Consider the following 17113-nt stretch of genomic DNA (forward strand, 5'->3'; position numbering starts at 1 on the left):
TACATTGCTGCCCGTGATTCTGTCCCTGTGGGGGGGGGGGGGGGAGGAAGGGATGACTGAGAGATCTCACTGCTAAACTGTTCCTTGAGAAGTCAGACTCTCAGAGCTTAATATCACCCAAATCTTTCTGGACTTTTACAAAACCATTCAGAGCTGAGGATGGAGGGGGCTTTAGACTTAGAGACCATGGGGACTTCCTAGAATTCTAGGTCTTGCTGCTGGCCTCTTCTCTACCCACACCAGGCTGCAGCTTACGTCCCACTGTCTGTCTTTGGAATGAAGATTCATCATGGCAGAGCCATGCCCATTCCTTTCTATATTGTCCACACTGCTTATATGCTACCGTGGCAGAGGTGAGTGACTGCAACAGCGGATCCATGGCCCACAAAGCCTAAAATCTGGCCATTTACAGAAAAAATCTGCAGACCCTTGCTCTCTACAATCCACATGTTTGGCCCTGTGGCTGTGGGGATAAGAATCAGTCTCATCTCATGCCTTTTCAGCCGGCAGCCCCTGCTTCCTGCTTCTGATGCTGCAGACAGCTGGATTCCAGTGGCTGGCGCTTGGTTCAGGTGCTCGCTCTCTGCTCCCACCTCTGTGGAAGACAATGACCACAGAGCTTTCCTGGCACAGCACTGAAGGCAGCCGCTGCCAATAAAGAGAAGGGGGCAGGAGATGAAAGCTATTTGTCCTGCCTGTTCTCAAACATTCTCGTGGAGTCTTTCCTCCTAGATAGCTCTGCCTTTGGGCAGTCTCAAGGTGGGACTCTCTGGGAGAGTCTTATTAACAGGACCCACCTACCACCTCTAAAATAGGACAGACAGGATCTACCAGGGTGTCCCTTTCCTGATGGCAATGTGTTCTCTTTTGGGTGGTTGACCAAATATGACTTTCAAGTGTTATACAAGGAAACTGAGGCATGAAGAGATGAACCGACTGACTACTCAGAAAACACCCCCAAAGCAGACGGTGGTGTCGTGATGCAGGACTTAGGATGTGCCAGCCCCCAGACTGGCCATGCTCTAAAACCACTCCTTATTAGAAGTGCCTCGTGGAAACAACTTCAGGTTCCTGTTTTTGAGGGAAGGACCACTGGCTAGACTGAGGCAGCCACCTGACCAAAAGGCAGGCCCATGCCCAGGGCAGACTAATCACATGGATGGCATTCAAGAGGTGTTTCCTTCCAGGCAGAGCATAACAACCCCAGTCTCATTTCTGACTACCACTGGCTCTGCATCGGCAGTGAAGACACTTCTCTGACTGGAGTGTTCGAAAGGAGAAAGATGGCATGTGTAGCCCAGAAGCTTCCGCTGCCTTTCCCTTACACTGCGCTCTCACAGGGAGCCCATCCTGCCACTCTGGGTCTGTGGTATCCATGACTGGGTGTGTTTGGGGTTCAGAGTAAGAAAGATCACTGTTGGTATACAATAAGGTGCATCCTTCACCTTCTTCACCGGTAACGAAAGTGGTATTTTGGTCTCTTAGACCTTTGTCATATTTCTCACCAGATTCCCCAGATGGGGAAGGAGCCATTGGGTCCCCTGAAAGACCCCAACAACGTGGACCGGTTGGATGACTACCTTCCGAAAGGGTGCTGAGTAGCTTTTTCTTGTGTAAGGCAGCGGATGTCCAACAGGGCAAACATTTTAGTGACTCACATGAACCATCTAGAAGTAAAATGAAAACTCAAAGTGCCAAATCTAGTAGGTTTGTCTGGAAACTTAAATATTCGATCTAAAAAAGCTTTCACTACCCTAATGCCTTAGGTTAGGTCCTGTGAGACTTGGTGTAATGTTTAAGTGCAGGAAAGTTTAAACATTCAGAAGTGTTTATCGATTTAGACAACGAGAGGATTTAAGGCTCGATGACAGAGCAGGATTGTCTCCAACGTGTCCTCTGGTTTAACCTGCTGACGATGAATTAAACACTAGGGAGAAGATGCCAGTGACTGGAGGGAGAAGAGGTGACAGACATCAACAGGAAGTGAAATCAGTCCCAGAAAAGGTGCATCCACAGGGGACCGCGAAGGAGGAGGAAGATGAGAGGAGAAAGCAAGGTGAGGAACAGGGTATGCGGAAAATGGCAACAGCAAGGACAACGAAGACCAAACACACAGAAGAGAAGAGATGCACTGGCTGAGAGGATCCGGCCTCTCCTCCTGAAGCCACATTTCCAGACCGCAGGCGTGGAGAGCAGGGAAAGGCGTGCTCGGAGAGGCTGGGGGTAGGGGTGGGGGGACAGGTCCACCAGGATTAAGCAAGGAAGAGAAGATGAAAAACTCAGTACAGAGCAAACGCTGGGAAATGTGCAAAGAGGCCAGGGGGTGTTAAGGGTTAGAGAGCCAGGCCCCGGGCCCTGCTGGGCAACCACACTCACTCCACCCAGGATCACCACAGTCCACTCTCTGTGGACTCTGAGGGGAAGCAGCCAACCTAGGGCTCAGATATCCTGAACGAAAACTTTTTTCCAGCTAGTCGGGAATCAGAGGAATAATTGCTGCCCTCCTCTTGGTCTCACACCCTCCTGTAAGGGAGGACTTGCAGAATGCACGGCCACCAAGTGTGTGGAGACACAGCGGAAAACTCTCTGAACACTTCGAGGTTTCTTCTCCCCTTGAGCGGACCAAAGGATCATGGAGCAACTTTACTGTGTCTGCGCTAAGAAAGATACCAGCATTGCTCTGGCTGGGGCTCAACTTCCTCCCTATTGCAGAGAGCAGCAATGAGGTCCTGTCCACACAGAGGAGGTGCCTGTGCCTTGGTGGAGAAAGTAAAAGAAACAGGATACAAAGTTTCTGACTTAGAGACATTTACCTTCTCAACAACTGTAAAGGGAGTTAAGGGCACATTTAGAGGGATTGACAAGGATAAGGAAGGGAACCCACAAGGGACTCGTTTCGAAAGACATTTGTCAAAAGAGAAGCAAAATGTTTATGTTGCTGAAACAAACCTTCTGGTACTGTATGGAAGAATCAAACTGAAAAGATTTGGCTAAGAGAAAAAGGATCCAATCGACCAATCATCCAGCCTCATTATTATTTATAGCTTAACTTGGAATCATAATGAACACCTGAGAGAAAAGCAAATTCCTCTTCGGACTTATTTGAGATACAGAAGTTTGCTGCAGGGGCGCCTGGGTGGCTCAGTCGGTTAAGCGGCCGCCTTCGGCTCAGGTCATGATCCCAGGGTCCTGGGATGGAGCCCCACATTGGGCTCCCTGCTCGGTGGAGAGCCTGCTTCTCCCTCCCCCTCTGCTTGTGCTCTCTTTCTGTCAAATAAATGAATGAAATACTTTTTTTTTTTTTTAAAGAAGTTTGCTGCAGATTTAAATGGGACAATAAGGAAAAATGATTTTTGTTTTTAAGTTCTCTAAAGATATTGGCATGCCCTGATCTAGAACAGTAAAACTGCCCATACAAAACCCAAAGCTTTGGCTAAAACATCTTTGCACCCTGAGTACACAAAGGTGTTAATAAATGTTGGTACATTTTTCAACAATATCATGGGTTGGGATAAATTAACCATCTAGGTAACTTTTGTGCCAAGTATATATACACGTCAAAGAGGAAAAAAAAACTCAGATTATTTGTTCTTTATTCATGCCATAAACAACCGTGTACAAAAACTAAACTTCCCCCCCAAATGCAATTGCTCGATTTACCTAGAAGTCTTTTAAATAAAAAATAATCCTGTGTCTCAGCTGGTGAGTTCTGTTGTGATAAGGCAAGTAAATACATGTAATTACAAAATTACCATCTTCAAAGAGGAGAGTAATCCTTTCCTTACCAAACAGCTTGTACTTATACAGCTGAGAAGAAAGATTTGTCCACAAAATCCCACTAAATCAAGCCTGATTTGATTGATTAAAACTTTCCTCATCAAAACATTTCTAATACACTGTGTGTGGCAATGGCGTCTTGAAAATATGCGTCATAGATTACTGAGAATTATGGCAAGGATCTTGGATCTTCTAAATGGCCACTTAACAAGCAAAACTAACTTCTTTATTTATAGGAAATAGATACTACTAACAAAACCTGTTACTGGCTTTTGAAATGCCTGTTATCTTGGTCATTAAAAATCTGACATTTGTTTAGACTATACAGCCATGTGTCAGAGATTCTGAAATTTGGCAAGCTAACAAATGTTAGCAATAATAATTATTTATTATTGTAATTCAGACCCCAGTCTGAATTCTTCTACTACACTAGCTCTTACGTGTCACTAAGCTTTATCACAGATGCTGGGATGATGGACACCTTTTCCCATCTCCCTTTCACTAGAGGGATGATGGTGCACATTCTGGGAATGTGAACCAATTTTAACATTAATATGAATAAACATAATTGAAAAAATCATCAGTTAAAAAAAGTACAGTGTTAAATCAAGTTAAATAGCAACTACCACTAGCATTGTCCAAAATGTTCCTGCCTCTTTATACCACTTTGTTTTCCTCTGTCAACACAGATGATGAAGAGTTGTTTGTTCAGAAAAAAAGGATCCATATCATGCTCTAAGTTTGGGTAAAATATGGCTGAATGCACATTTGTGGGAGAATTTGTCTTCCAACCCAGAGAAAGCTAATGAAAAATTTATATTGAGTCTAAGAGAAATTCCTCAAAAGGTCCTGGTAGTTAGCAACTGTTCCCCATTGGAAGCACTGAGAACCAGACTTTCTGTGACAGGAGATTTTTGGTTTGGGTTGGTTTTTCCTTTTAACTAAGCTGTACTACAGGAGAACAGTTTCCACGGCAGCAAGACTGGAGTGTGGTTTACTGGGGGACTTCAAAATGGGTTGACTTACCCATTTTTCTATCACATTTCTCCTTGCTAAATTCCTCCACCTCTACCTCCACACGTGTTCCATCTGATGTTACAGGTTCATCTCAACTGAGGATGACTGTACCCATCAACCATCCTTCATTCTCCTGGTCATTAGATTTAAAACGCAATACCCCTCTTTTTTCTCTCATTTCCTTTCCTATCTCTGCTGTTGTCTACTCTACTTTTACCTCTACATGGCAATCCTGCTAGCTAATGTTGTAGACTCTGGCTACTGACATGATTTGCCCACTTCATTTCCCAGCCATAATATGTTGCTGCAAAGCCACATTACTCTCTCCAGGACAGCCTTCTGATCTACCAGGTCCTAGGTTTCAAGTTTTACCACTATTATGGTCCCGGTACCAACTGCAAAGTATGGAACAGATCTGATGCCTTGCTTCTGATCCTTTACCAAATTCCCTCCCCTTTCCTTTCCAATGATTCAAATCTTTTTATTTCCATGCTCATCTTGGAAACTCTCCCTTTATAATATCTCTCTGCTAACTCACATCTCTAAATGTACTATAATTATAGTAGTCAATGTTGAGTAAGCTTAAAAAGGAGACTATGCCAAAGAAAGTGGGCTGAGCTACACAGGCACTCAGCTTAAGGGACACATTTTACAGGAGTCTGCATTCCCTTAACATAAAGAGCACTGGCTTGGTTTTTCTTTAGTTCCTTTTACAGGGCCCTTATGGGTAATACCATCACTGATTTTCTTCATTTTGTTATCTCTGATTAGTGCCAAGAGCAGAGTTAAAGTAGAATTCTTCACCTTTCTCTTGTACCAACACAACATGGGGACAGGTCTGATTTGGTGTGGGCTGTTGGTTTCCCAGAAATCACATATGGGTTTTAGTGACCTTCATACAAACCATGTTGAGTGCAAGAGACATTTTTCACACAAGAGACTAATTCCTATAAGAGGAAGAAAAGAACACCAGTAGGACTTCAGAAATGTCGAAAGCGTTCCTGCTTTTGGTTTCTTGATAAAAGGCTCTCAATGCTTCTTATGGGATAGGGGCCATTCCAGGGAAGGAGAGGAGTGGCAACGAGGTCACCATGGATATTTTTAGTCTACATAAATTTGGGGGGACAGTATCCTTTTTGAGTTCATCTCAAATCATCACGTTCAATTCTCCATGGTACACTGCATGGTAGACATTGCCAGGTATGGATATTTGCAAAGATTCCACAAGCCCCGCTGGTGGCTCTCTGGGATGCCCCGATGGCAACCGCTACTAAGACAGAAGCAGTCTATTAAGGCCAACACCCATTAACATTCTGAATCTATTATCCTGTATTGTTCCTTTTTCTTTTTTCTTTTTGTTTTATTTCCCCATTTATCTAGTAACTAACATGGCTTTTTCTATTTCTACACATTCTACTTAATATCTAAAGCTCAATGACCCAAACATAGTATTTATTATGTTAATTAATGGATTAAAAAAAACACAAGCATCTATTTTGGAAGTACACTAACTTAAAAGATACAAATCTGATTGTCTAACAAACTGAGAAATTTCAAAGCTTCTTCCTAGTGGCTCAGATAGACCTCCGAGGTAGGCAACAGAGATTATTAGGGGAAAAAACGTTGGACGTGGTATTTTGCATAGTTCAGCATGTGTATTACCCAGATACACACGATACGGATAAATGAGAGGGGTCATTTAATACTTCTGGAACACTAAGTGCAGTGTAAAAATAAGAGAAGTGTTCCTTTTCAAGAAAAAATAGTGAAGTAGAAAAGCAAACTGGGGTAACTTTCTTTTCTATGAATATACTTACAACTAATAATTATGGGCCTCTACTAAACCACTCAGGCACACAGGGGATCACAAGAAAGAAGGAGCCCACAAAAGTATACTCATTTCTAAGCAACAGACACGAGTCTAATCTGCTTAAAGAGACTTGCTCCCCTTGAGGAACGCAAGCAGAGATGACTTTTAGAACCTGAGGGTTACTGGTCACTTGGACCCTGAAAACACTGTGACATCCACATTTTAATCAGAATTATACATACACTGATGAACCCACTAACTTCTTGATCAATTTTTTCATTGCAGTCTTGCCAGTAATTTCCCTTTTATTGAAATTATTTTTATAGGGATCAATTATGTCGCATTTACATTTTTAAGAAGATTTAATTCATTCATATGTCCATATGGTGCAGACCTACATTTGTAAGGCAGAGAGTCTCAGGGAGAAAGGAGAATGGCAGAGAGTGAGAGAAAAAAGAAATAGAAAGAGGCAAACAGAAAACAAAATGAAACAAAACAGGCTGCAACTATTCTGGAATCTTGACCTCAAAGGACAGGGATACACAGCAGGGTCAAAATATCCCTGGACTTGATCTGGAGGGGAAGGTGTCTAGGAAATTATGGCACTGGCACAGAAGCTGGGGAAACTGAACTGTCCCAAGAACAGCACTGCAGAATTCTACTCCTGGGGCTGCTTGATCACTGTAATCTGAACTTGTTGAGCAGGTGGACAGGCCTTTGCCACAGGTTCTCATACTGGAGTGCCTGTTTTTGCATCTCTACTACAGTGGTTTTCAAAGTGTGGTCCACAGAACCCCAGGGGAAGTCCCTGACGTAAAAACTACTTTTATAATAATAATAACAATACTCTCTGTCAGCACAGGGGCGGGTAAAATAAATGGCATGTTACCATGAAATCAAAGGTGTGGCACCAAGCTGTAGGAATGGCCACTATACTTTCACCACCACACACTTGGAATAAGAAGTTGCCACTTGCAAGTAAGAATGTCCCTGATGGACAGTAAAGGAATATTAATTTTATTAACTCTCAACTCCTAAGCATAGGACTTTTGAATACTCTGAGTGACCGAGTGGCAAGTACACACAAAACAAGTCTGGTGTATCCTGAACTACGATGGTTGTTCTAAAAAAATGCGTTTGTGCAACTGTCTGAGTAGCAAGCTAAACCACCCACTTCTCTATGGAACATTATATTTTCTTGGAAGAATGACGGACACACTGTGGTTAACCTGACTTAGGAATGTGGCACCGATTTTCTCCAAAACGAGTAAAGCGAGGCTGTCACTTTGAGGAAAACAGCTGACCATTGTGTGGCTGATGATAAAATTTATACCTTATTTAATGTGAAAATTAGATTTCTGGAAAAGCTGCATCTACCACCTTGACAGCATCCCAATATTTAGACGTTTTGCCGATGAGAATGGTGTGAGAGGAACAAATGTGAATTTTTTGATATTGTGTTTTGCAATGTGCCAACCTTTGGAAGATCTGCATAATTCAATATTTTCCATTTGCATGGTACTGCAAACCATACATGTATAAGATCCATTTAATGTGCAAGACAGATCGATTTTTATATAACAGGGTATGAAGTCCACTGAAATACTTTCAGATTTCACATAATACTAATCTTTAAAAAGAAAATGTAACTTATTAACTTTAGTGTAGTACCAATAAGAAAATTCACAACTATATGAAATGGTTATTAAAAACCCCTCCATTTTTCAAATAGATATCTCCATGAGGCCATATTTTCCTCACACACTTCAACCAAAACAACATATTGCAACAGATATAATGCAGAAGCAAGTATTAAGCTAGACAGTAAAGGGATTTGCAAAAATGTAAAACAGTGCTTCTATCCTCACTAAAATTTTTAAAAGATAGTTATTTTTCATAAAATATATAGCATATGTATTTATATATAAAATATACAATATAAAATTATTGTTGAAAAAGTATTTTAAAAGTTCCAAGTAGTTATACCTGTTACCAAATTAATTTATTAATTCAATAATTTAATTAATTATGTAATCAATTAATACCGACAGTTATCACCCAAAATAAACCTGAGCTCTTTAGGGTCTTCAATCTTAACAAGTAAAGGAGTTCTAGGACCAAAAGTTTCAACAACCATTGCTCTCCCATGATGAATAAATCTTGGAGTAGCATTTCTCAGAGTGTTTCAAAGCACTAACCTCATGAAGTGATCCATACCTGAAATGAGTTTAGAAAATTTGGAGAATCATAACCTATGCCATTCTTGGAGAGAGGCAGTCCTTACTAGCCTGTTAGAGACTCAGAGAAGTATTTCTGTAGAGCATCTGTTTTTCCTCCTACTTAGCCCAGTGTTTCTTTATGTTGTCTTAGGAAGTCTGTATGTGAAAAACATGCTGGGCACCTGATCTTGGGCACTGTGGAAATCTACCATGACTCACCTTCCAGCCGGACCACCAGGGGCACCTTGAGTTCCAGCTCTCGACAGGCTTTGGTGATCCCATTGGCAATGATGGCACAGTTGACAATTCCACCAAAAATATTGACAAGGATGGCTTCCACCTGAAATCCAAAATAGGAAGGTGCCCGTCAAAACGCTGTTGGCCGGCATTCTCAAAATTAACTGCCTGAGCAATAGAGACAATTAGAATAAGACTTGTTGTTATTGCTGGGTTTTTTAACCACAGAATATAAAATATAGGACAAAAGGCCCACAAAATGTTAAAAAAGTTAAAATTTAGTACTGAATCAGTAAATAGCAATATATATCATTACCCTATTAACTCATATTCTCTGATCACTCAATTCTCTGAACTCAATGTGAAATCAATCACCACTCATTACATACTCTGTTCTGCTTTTTCTTATATTGTCTAGAACTGTTCCTTTATGAGTAGTGTCATTTAAAATTTTATGTACTTATTTCTTTCCCTCCCCCATGCTTTATACTTAAATTTTTATCTGTCATGAGCTTTAGGGAGTATTTCAAAAGTAGGAACGTAGTGATTATTTGTTGTTTTGTTTTAGTAGGTAAAGATTCAAGCTTTTCCATGCTTCCTTATTACCTCTTTGATATGCTAGAGGTATATTCTCAAAAGCCAGAAATAGTTTAATTATCTTAGATAACATTTTTGATTAAAAAAATGAGCCCCAAAAGAATGAGATACAAGCTCATACCACAAGTAAGGATCTGAGGAAAGTTAAACCAGTGACTGGAAATTTTTCAGAAATGTAAATTTAAACCCATCATGTTAACCTGTTTGTACGTATTCCATATTCAAAGGCATGTGGGTCAAAAAAAAAATAGACTCATACTGACTTGATAAATAGGCATAAGAAAATCCTGTATAATTAACAGAAGAACAAGATAATGAAGAGAATTCATTACCTAGATTAACTGATAACACCCACAGAAAATGGCTATTCATCAAGCTGGAGGCGTCAAAATTCCAACGATGGCACCCCAATTAAATTAAGGTACACCAAAGCATATATGTGAGTGTTGCATGCCATTTTAAAATCCTATTATTTCAATATGCTAAATTAACTTCACAAAACATATGAGGAGGGACACCTGGGTGGCTCAGCTGGGTAAGCATCCGACTTTTGTTTTTTCAGCTCAGGTCACGATCTCAGGGTCGTGAGATCAAGGCCTGCGTGGAGCTGCACGCTCCACGGGGAGTCTGTTTGGAGATTCTCTCCTTCGGCTCCTTCCTCTACTCTCTCTCTCAATTAAATAAATCTTAAAAAAAAAATACAAGAAAAGAATGTCTTACATGTGTTCTGCACTTAACTGTTTCAGAAAGTACCCAACGTGAACCCTTATTTTAAATTTTGATTCTTGCCTGAACCCTATTCAGTAAGCCCAGTGAAGGTTAGCCTTCTGTAGGTGGTAAAGCTACACAGAGAATTCACATGATGTGCTCCGAGGTTACCCAGCTAACATGCTGCAGTGGTGAGGCTCAAAGTCAGCTCTCATTCTTCATGCGTGCCAGCTACTAGCACTGGAATCCTGGGCAAGCTACATACCCTGTCCTGAACATGGTTTCCTTATCTAAAAGGGGGGAGTAACAGTACCTAGTCTCTAAGGTTGTTGAGAGGCCTAAATGAGCTAATACACATGAAATGCTTAGTATGTGCCTGTAAAGAACTTAACGGACATCTATAGATGCATTTATTTCAGCAAGCAACAACGAGCATGGGCAAGTTACCTACACAACATGTAAGAAAGAAGAAAACCTCCCTCAGTACACTACAGCTATGCTGCATTAGAACAGGACAGAGGCACTTACTGAAGCTCAATAAAAAGGTAATGTCTTAAGAATAAAATAAATGAGCAATATTTTTCAAACCAATTAGAGACTGGGACCACTCCCCAAACAGAAACCTCCCATTACCATTCACAGCAGGCTGACTGGTAAGCAGAAGCTTGCTTTCTAATGACAGCTATTAAATGCTGTTAGCACCGGGGCTTGGTACAGCAGTAGTCTCCAAATAGCTGTGGGATGGAGAGGAACTTGCCAAAACAATGGAATAAAAAACACTCAAGAGCAATAATGACTCCACGGGGCCCGAGAGAGAAACTCAGGAACCGCTGAGGCTTACGCAGGTTTGTGCACAAGGACTAGGCTTTTCTAGTAAAGTACACAGAGCCACCTGTACATCTCTGCCACGTTTCAACCTGTACGTTCTTTAAGGATGAATTCAGAGGTCAACCATTTCTTGGTGAGCTTTTCCTGCCTCATCAAGTTAGGGTGAAGGGCTCGGTTTCATCCATCTTTATAGGGTAGTTATAGCTCACATAACAAACACATGTGAATTCACCTAAATAGGCAGGAGTAGGGGAGCAAGAAGAAGGGAAGAGGCCCAGGACCCCACGGCTCAGTGCTCTTCCGTGGGTGCCTTCCCTGCAGTGAGTGCCAAACGTGACATCTGGATTTGGTGGTGCTCAGCTTCCATGAGGCTCTCATATGTCAGTATCTCATAGCATCGGGCATTAAAAATAGATACCCTTCATTCAGCAACTTGTACCTAAAAGTAAGCCAACCACGTGCACTGGCACTGAACCCAAGGAAAAGCCCTTTTTTCCAACAGTGGAGGAATGATCAGTTGCCTTTTTTAGACTCACTGAGAAACGGACTGTTGTTCTCCCGTGGAGTTTATTTACCTCTCACCCTGCAACCCCATCCACAGTGTGCAACTCGCCTTTGTGCTCCTCCACAACAGGACCATGTAGTTTGTCGAGTGACAGCTAGCGCAATCCACAACATGGCATAGTCATCTAATAAATAGTGGTTTCAAGAGTGAAGGAATTAAATTAATTTCAGTAGATGCTTAATGGCCATCCTCCTTGTACCGGGTACAGAGTGAAGGGCTTAGGATATGAAGATGAATAAGATATCATCACTGTCCTCAAAGAATTCAAGGACTAGTTCGAGAGCCAGACCAGTAAAACGGCGGTTACAACCCAAAGTCTACAGATGCCTCACAGAACTAAGCCCAGGGTGGGGCCAGCGATGCAGACAGCTACCACGCGAGAGGTGATGTTCTGGTCAACAGAGAAAGGGAAAGAGTAGGAGTCAGGTAGCAGAGAGCAGCCAGGATGAAGGCAGAGAGCGGTTACCCAACTTAGTTAGTTCGTGATCTACAGACTAAATGGGGACTAAATGGGGAAGTAGCCCAAGATGGTATGGTTACAGAGTTGCAGGTGCCAGAGGCCAGGGATGAGAACTTGGCTCTTTTCCTTATTTCTTCCCTTTCCAGAGCTGGGTGAAGGCAGGTGTTGAAAGCAGCCTCCCTTTCAGGGGGCTAGAGGGGGCAGTCATAGGAGAGGCAGGGAGGGACAGAGAAAGAAGAACAAGCACATGAGCAAACATGAGCTGAGAAATGCAGTCCGTGGGAGAGCATAAGAGAAGGAGGGAGGAAGGGAGAGAGGGAGGGGGAGAGAGAGAGAGGCTGAGAATGCAAAAGGGAGAGAGAGGGCAGGTTAGTGTGGAAGAAAGGAGAGTTTAACCAATACTAACAACGCAGTTAGGACTTTTACGAGAACAAGAAGACACAGCAGTACTCACAAGCTGCTTAGCTCAGGGAAAGGGGATTGTTTAGAACACCTGCTGTACCACAGAGCACGGAGAGGAAAATCACCACCCAGGGTGGCATCATCTCTGGTGGAGATGATGCCATTCTCTTCCACTATAATTTGCTGCAGTCATGCACTTTAGTGAAAATCTGATTTAAGGTTTCACTCTGGGCCAATTTCTATTAATTAATGACTATAATTTACAGTTTCAAACTGAGAATGAAATTAAGATGGTTTGAAAATGAAAGACTCGTGACATCATTATTATTATTTAGCATTTATAAAGCATGTCCAATTTTCGATGTGTGCCTCATGTGTCCATTCATTATTACAATCACTAACTTGTTTCATGACAATACCAATAGCAACTTTAAGTAGTCTTTTTGTTTTGTTTTGTTTTCCTGGCAAAGACAATGTTTAAAAAAAAAAAAGTCAGTGGTTAGGTCTATTTAGGTACCAAGAGACTTTCCTGGAAGATTCCTAAGTGCTTTTACGAACAGGCTTTTCCAAATTCTCAGGTGAGAATTACAAGGGTTGCTATTTACAGTTTCAGAAAAGTTGAAGATCATCTAGTGAGGCAGATCTGGTGCCAGAAACTCTGCGCAGGCCCCCAGCCCCCAGACAGCAATTCCCACGCCAAGGTCTGCGGTGGCTGTTGGCAGTTGTGCAGGTAATCGGACAAGCCAAATGCAGGTTTTTCAAACGTCTGTTGTGTGTTTGGCTTTGTAAAATATACTCTGGCTGCAGATTTGAGTCCACAATTAAAAGTAAAGAATGAACTTCAAAAGCAAAAAAGCTGTAGCTTTTGGTATTTATCAAGCTCCTTTCAACCCCAAATAAACAAACCAACCAACAGAATCACTACTAAAACCCTTTTTGGCAACATCATCTTTTTGAGTATCTGATGAACATTAGGGAACCCCAGACAGATTAAACTCATACACACAATAATATTTTTGGGTAATTTTAGAGTAAGTCCTATGACCAAATGCTCCTTTAGGATTTGGCCTCAAAGGCAGATAATGGTAAAGGATAACACATAGCGTCTGTGCGTACGGGAAGAGTAGGAGTTTCAGGGGAATTGTGAGTTCTCTGCAACTATTTATAAAATGCTGTTTAAATGTGTACTTTTCTGGGAAAAGTGTCCACAAGAAATCAAGCGTAATAATAGCTATAAACAACAATAGCTAATGTTTACCGGGCATTTAGCAGATGGTAGACAGGATTCTAATTATTCTACATGTATTAATGTGTTTAACAAATGAGTAGTATATGAGGTGGGCATAATTATTTTTTCCACTTTACAGATAAGGACACAGAAGGTACTAAAGTCCTGGAGAATCACTGGGGCCATCACTTCATCTACTGTCAAGTATCTTTCAGAGCCAGCAAACGAGGACCTACAACATGTACCGTGCTTACTATTTTCCCCATTCATTACCACAGCTGACTCCACCGCAAGCATGGGAGGCAGGGGCTGCCTACCCCATCCTCAGATGAGGAAAGGCCAGTTCAGAGAGATACAAACAACCCTGTACTAATGATGTAGCCAGCATGTCATCAGGATCAAAAATTCAGTTTTCTTCCACATTATCCTGACTTTTTTTCTTAAAGACTTTATTTATTCAACAGAGAGACAGCGAGAGAGCACAAGCAGGGGGAGCACCAGAGGGAGAGGGAGAAGCAGGCTTCCCGTGGAGCAGGGAACCCCATGTGGGGCTCGATCCCAGGACCCTGGGATCATGACCTGAGCCAAAGGCAGACGCTTAACTGACTGAGCCACCCAGGTGACCCTATCCTGACTACATTTAATGAAATGCAAATATTGCCAGATTGCTCAATGAAAAGTGAGTCATTTTTTCAAAATAAACTTTTGAGGGCCTCCTCTTTTCTGGGCACTCTTTTTCTTCTCTTTTAAAAAAAAAAGATTTTATTTATTTATTTGACAGAGAGAGAGAGACAGCAAGAGAGGAAACACAAGCAGGGGGAGTGGGAGAGGGAGAAGCAGGCTTCCCGCTGAGCAGGGAGCCCGATGCGGGGCTCGATCCCAGGACCCCGGGATCATGACCTGAGCCGAAGGCAGATGCCTAATGACTGAGCCACCCAGGCGCCCCTCTGGGCACTCTTCTAACCATTGAGTGCAGCCAGTAGCTAAGCTGACAAAAGATATTTAAAGAAAAAAAAACAGACAAAAATGTTCTATATTTGTATCTAAAGTTGCAAACTGTAATAACAATTATCGGGGGAGAAAATAGGGGGTACTCTGAGATCACAGAAGAGCACCCACGTTACACTGAGTAGTCAGGGAGGGCCTCTCATAGGCAGTGACATTTAACCTGGAATCTGGAGGACGGTCAGGAATAGACTATGGAAATTAAGAGAACAATGAAGAGTAAGTACCTCCAGACAACAGGATATCATAGGCAAAGATAGAGGAGCAAAAAATAATGTGGTGGATTTGAGAAACTGAAGAGAAGCCAGAGTACCATGTACCTGGAGCTTGAGAAGTGGAGTGGTGGGAAATGAGATGGACCACCCTGGCTGGGGCCAAATGATGCAGAGTCTTCACAGAATAAACACCATGAGAAGGAGTTTGAGAAGCTTCTGGTTTCAAGACAACTGCACAGCCTTCAGGGATGCTGGGAAGGGAACTATCATTCATTCAGCCTCCACAGTATATTTACATTAAGTTTATAAGATGGGTTTATAATGACCTCCATTTTATGAACTGCCTGAGGCTCAGAGAATTTAGGGTCTCCTAGCTGTTAAGAAGTCACAGTTCAAACCAAGGTCCGTTTCACCATACCATAATACGTGGGCAATCTTAGGGGTGCCACTGACATATACCATACATATGAGGGCTGGCAAACATTCTTTTTTTTTTTTAACTTTTTTTTTTAAGGTTTTATTTATTTATTCAACAGAGCGATAATGAGAGCAGGAACACAAGCAGGGGGAGCGGGGGAGGGAGAAGCAGGTCTCCCGCTAAGCAGGGAGCCCGATGCGGGGCTCGATCCCAGGACCCTGGGATCATGACCTGAACCGAAGGCAGACGCTTAGTGGTCTGAGCCACCTAGGCGCCCCTGGCAAACATTCTCTTAAGGGATCGTCAGTAAATATTATATAGGCTTTGTGAACTAGGCTGTGTCCCAACTACTCAACTCTGCCATTGCGGCATGGAAGCTGTCACAGACATTATGTAAATGAATAGGTGTGGCTGTGTTCCAATAAAACTTTATTTACAAAAAAGCAAGTGGGCCAGATTTGGCCCATAAGCCATAGTTTGCCACCTCCTGACATAGACATGATTTGATTCATGGTTAGCCTCAAGTTCACTGCAACCGCCATCCTGCCGCCTTTGCATCATTTGAAATCTCTCTGGCAGAACTTTTCATATTTTAAGTTCTCTTCCTTTGTTGCACCATGTTCTTGCCATCACTGTAGTAGTGGCTGATTAAATGAATGTGTCCATGCCAACTTTAATATCATTTCTCTGAAACAAAGTCTGTATCTTTCACAAATTCATAAGCCTGTCTTGAATGCCTCTTCATTATTCTCTTTCTCTCCCTAATATTGGCTGGAAGCAAACAAATAAAACTTCACCAATAAGCAAGCCATTCTGTAACTGTCATTGCAAATGGTTAAGTACTGTACTGCGTTTAAAACATATTGTGGAGAAAGGGGAACCCTCCTACACTGTTGGTGGGAATGCAAGCTGGTGCAATCCCTCTGGAAAACAGTATGGAGGTTCCTCAAAAAGTTGAAAATAGAGCTACCATCCGATCCAGCAATTGCACTACTGGGTATTTACCCCAAAGATACAAATGTAGGGACCCGAAGGGGTACATGCACCCCAATGTTTATAGCAGCAATGTCCACAATAGCCAAACTGTGGAAAGAGCCAAGATGTCCATCGACAGATGAATGGATAAAGAAGACGTGGTGTATATATACACAATGGAATATTATGCAGCCATCAAAAGGAATGAGATCTTGCCATTTGCAACGACGTGGATGGAACTGGAGGGTGTTATGCTTAGTGAAATAAGTCAATCAGAGAAAGACATGTATCATATGACCTCACTGATATGAGGAATTCTTAATCTCAGGAACAATCTGAGGGTTGCTGGAGTGGTCGGGGGTGGGAGGGATGGGGTGGCTGGGTGACAGACATTGGGGAGGGTATGTGCTACGGTGAGCGCTGGGAATTGTGCAAGACTGTTGAATCACAGATCTGTACTTCTGAAACAAATAACGCAACATATTTTAAGAAAAAAGAAAAAGAAGAAGATAGCAGGAGAGGAAGAATGAAGGGGAGTAAGTCAGAGGGGGAGACGAACCAGGAGAGATGATGGACTCTGAAAAACAAACTGAGGGTTCTAGAGGGGAGGAGGGTAGGGGGATGGGTTAGCCTGGTGATGGGTATTAAAGAG

At 42.3% G+C, this 17113-nt stretch overlaps 1 protein-coding gene across 1 annotated transcript in view; it reads right to left on the reverse strand.

Moving 5' to 3' along the window:
- The window catches only part of SUCLG2 (succinate-CoA ligase GDP-forming subunit beta), a 276998-nt gene that overhangs the window by 9872 nt on the left and 250013 nt on the right, over positions 1 to 17113 (reverse strand). Inside the window, exon 10 of the mRNA XM_027586886.2 lies at positions 9043 to 9163. Coding sequence (XP_027442687.1) covers positions 9043 to 9163 — 121 coding nt within the window. The remainder of the gene's footprint in view (positions 1 to 9042; positions 9164 to 17113) is intronic.

Source organism: Zalophus californianus, chromosome 1 (assembly GCF_009762305.2).
Source record: "Zalophus californianus isolate mZalCal1 chromosome 1, mZalCal1.pri.v2, whole genome shotgun sequence".
NCBI classification, from domain to species: Eukaryota; Metazoa; Chordata; class Mammalia; order Carnivora; family Otariidae; genus Zalophus; species Zalophus californianus.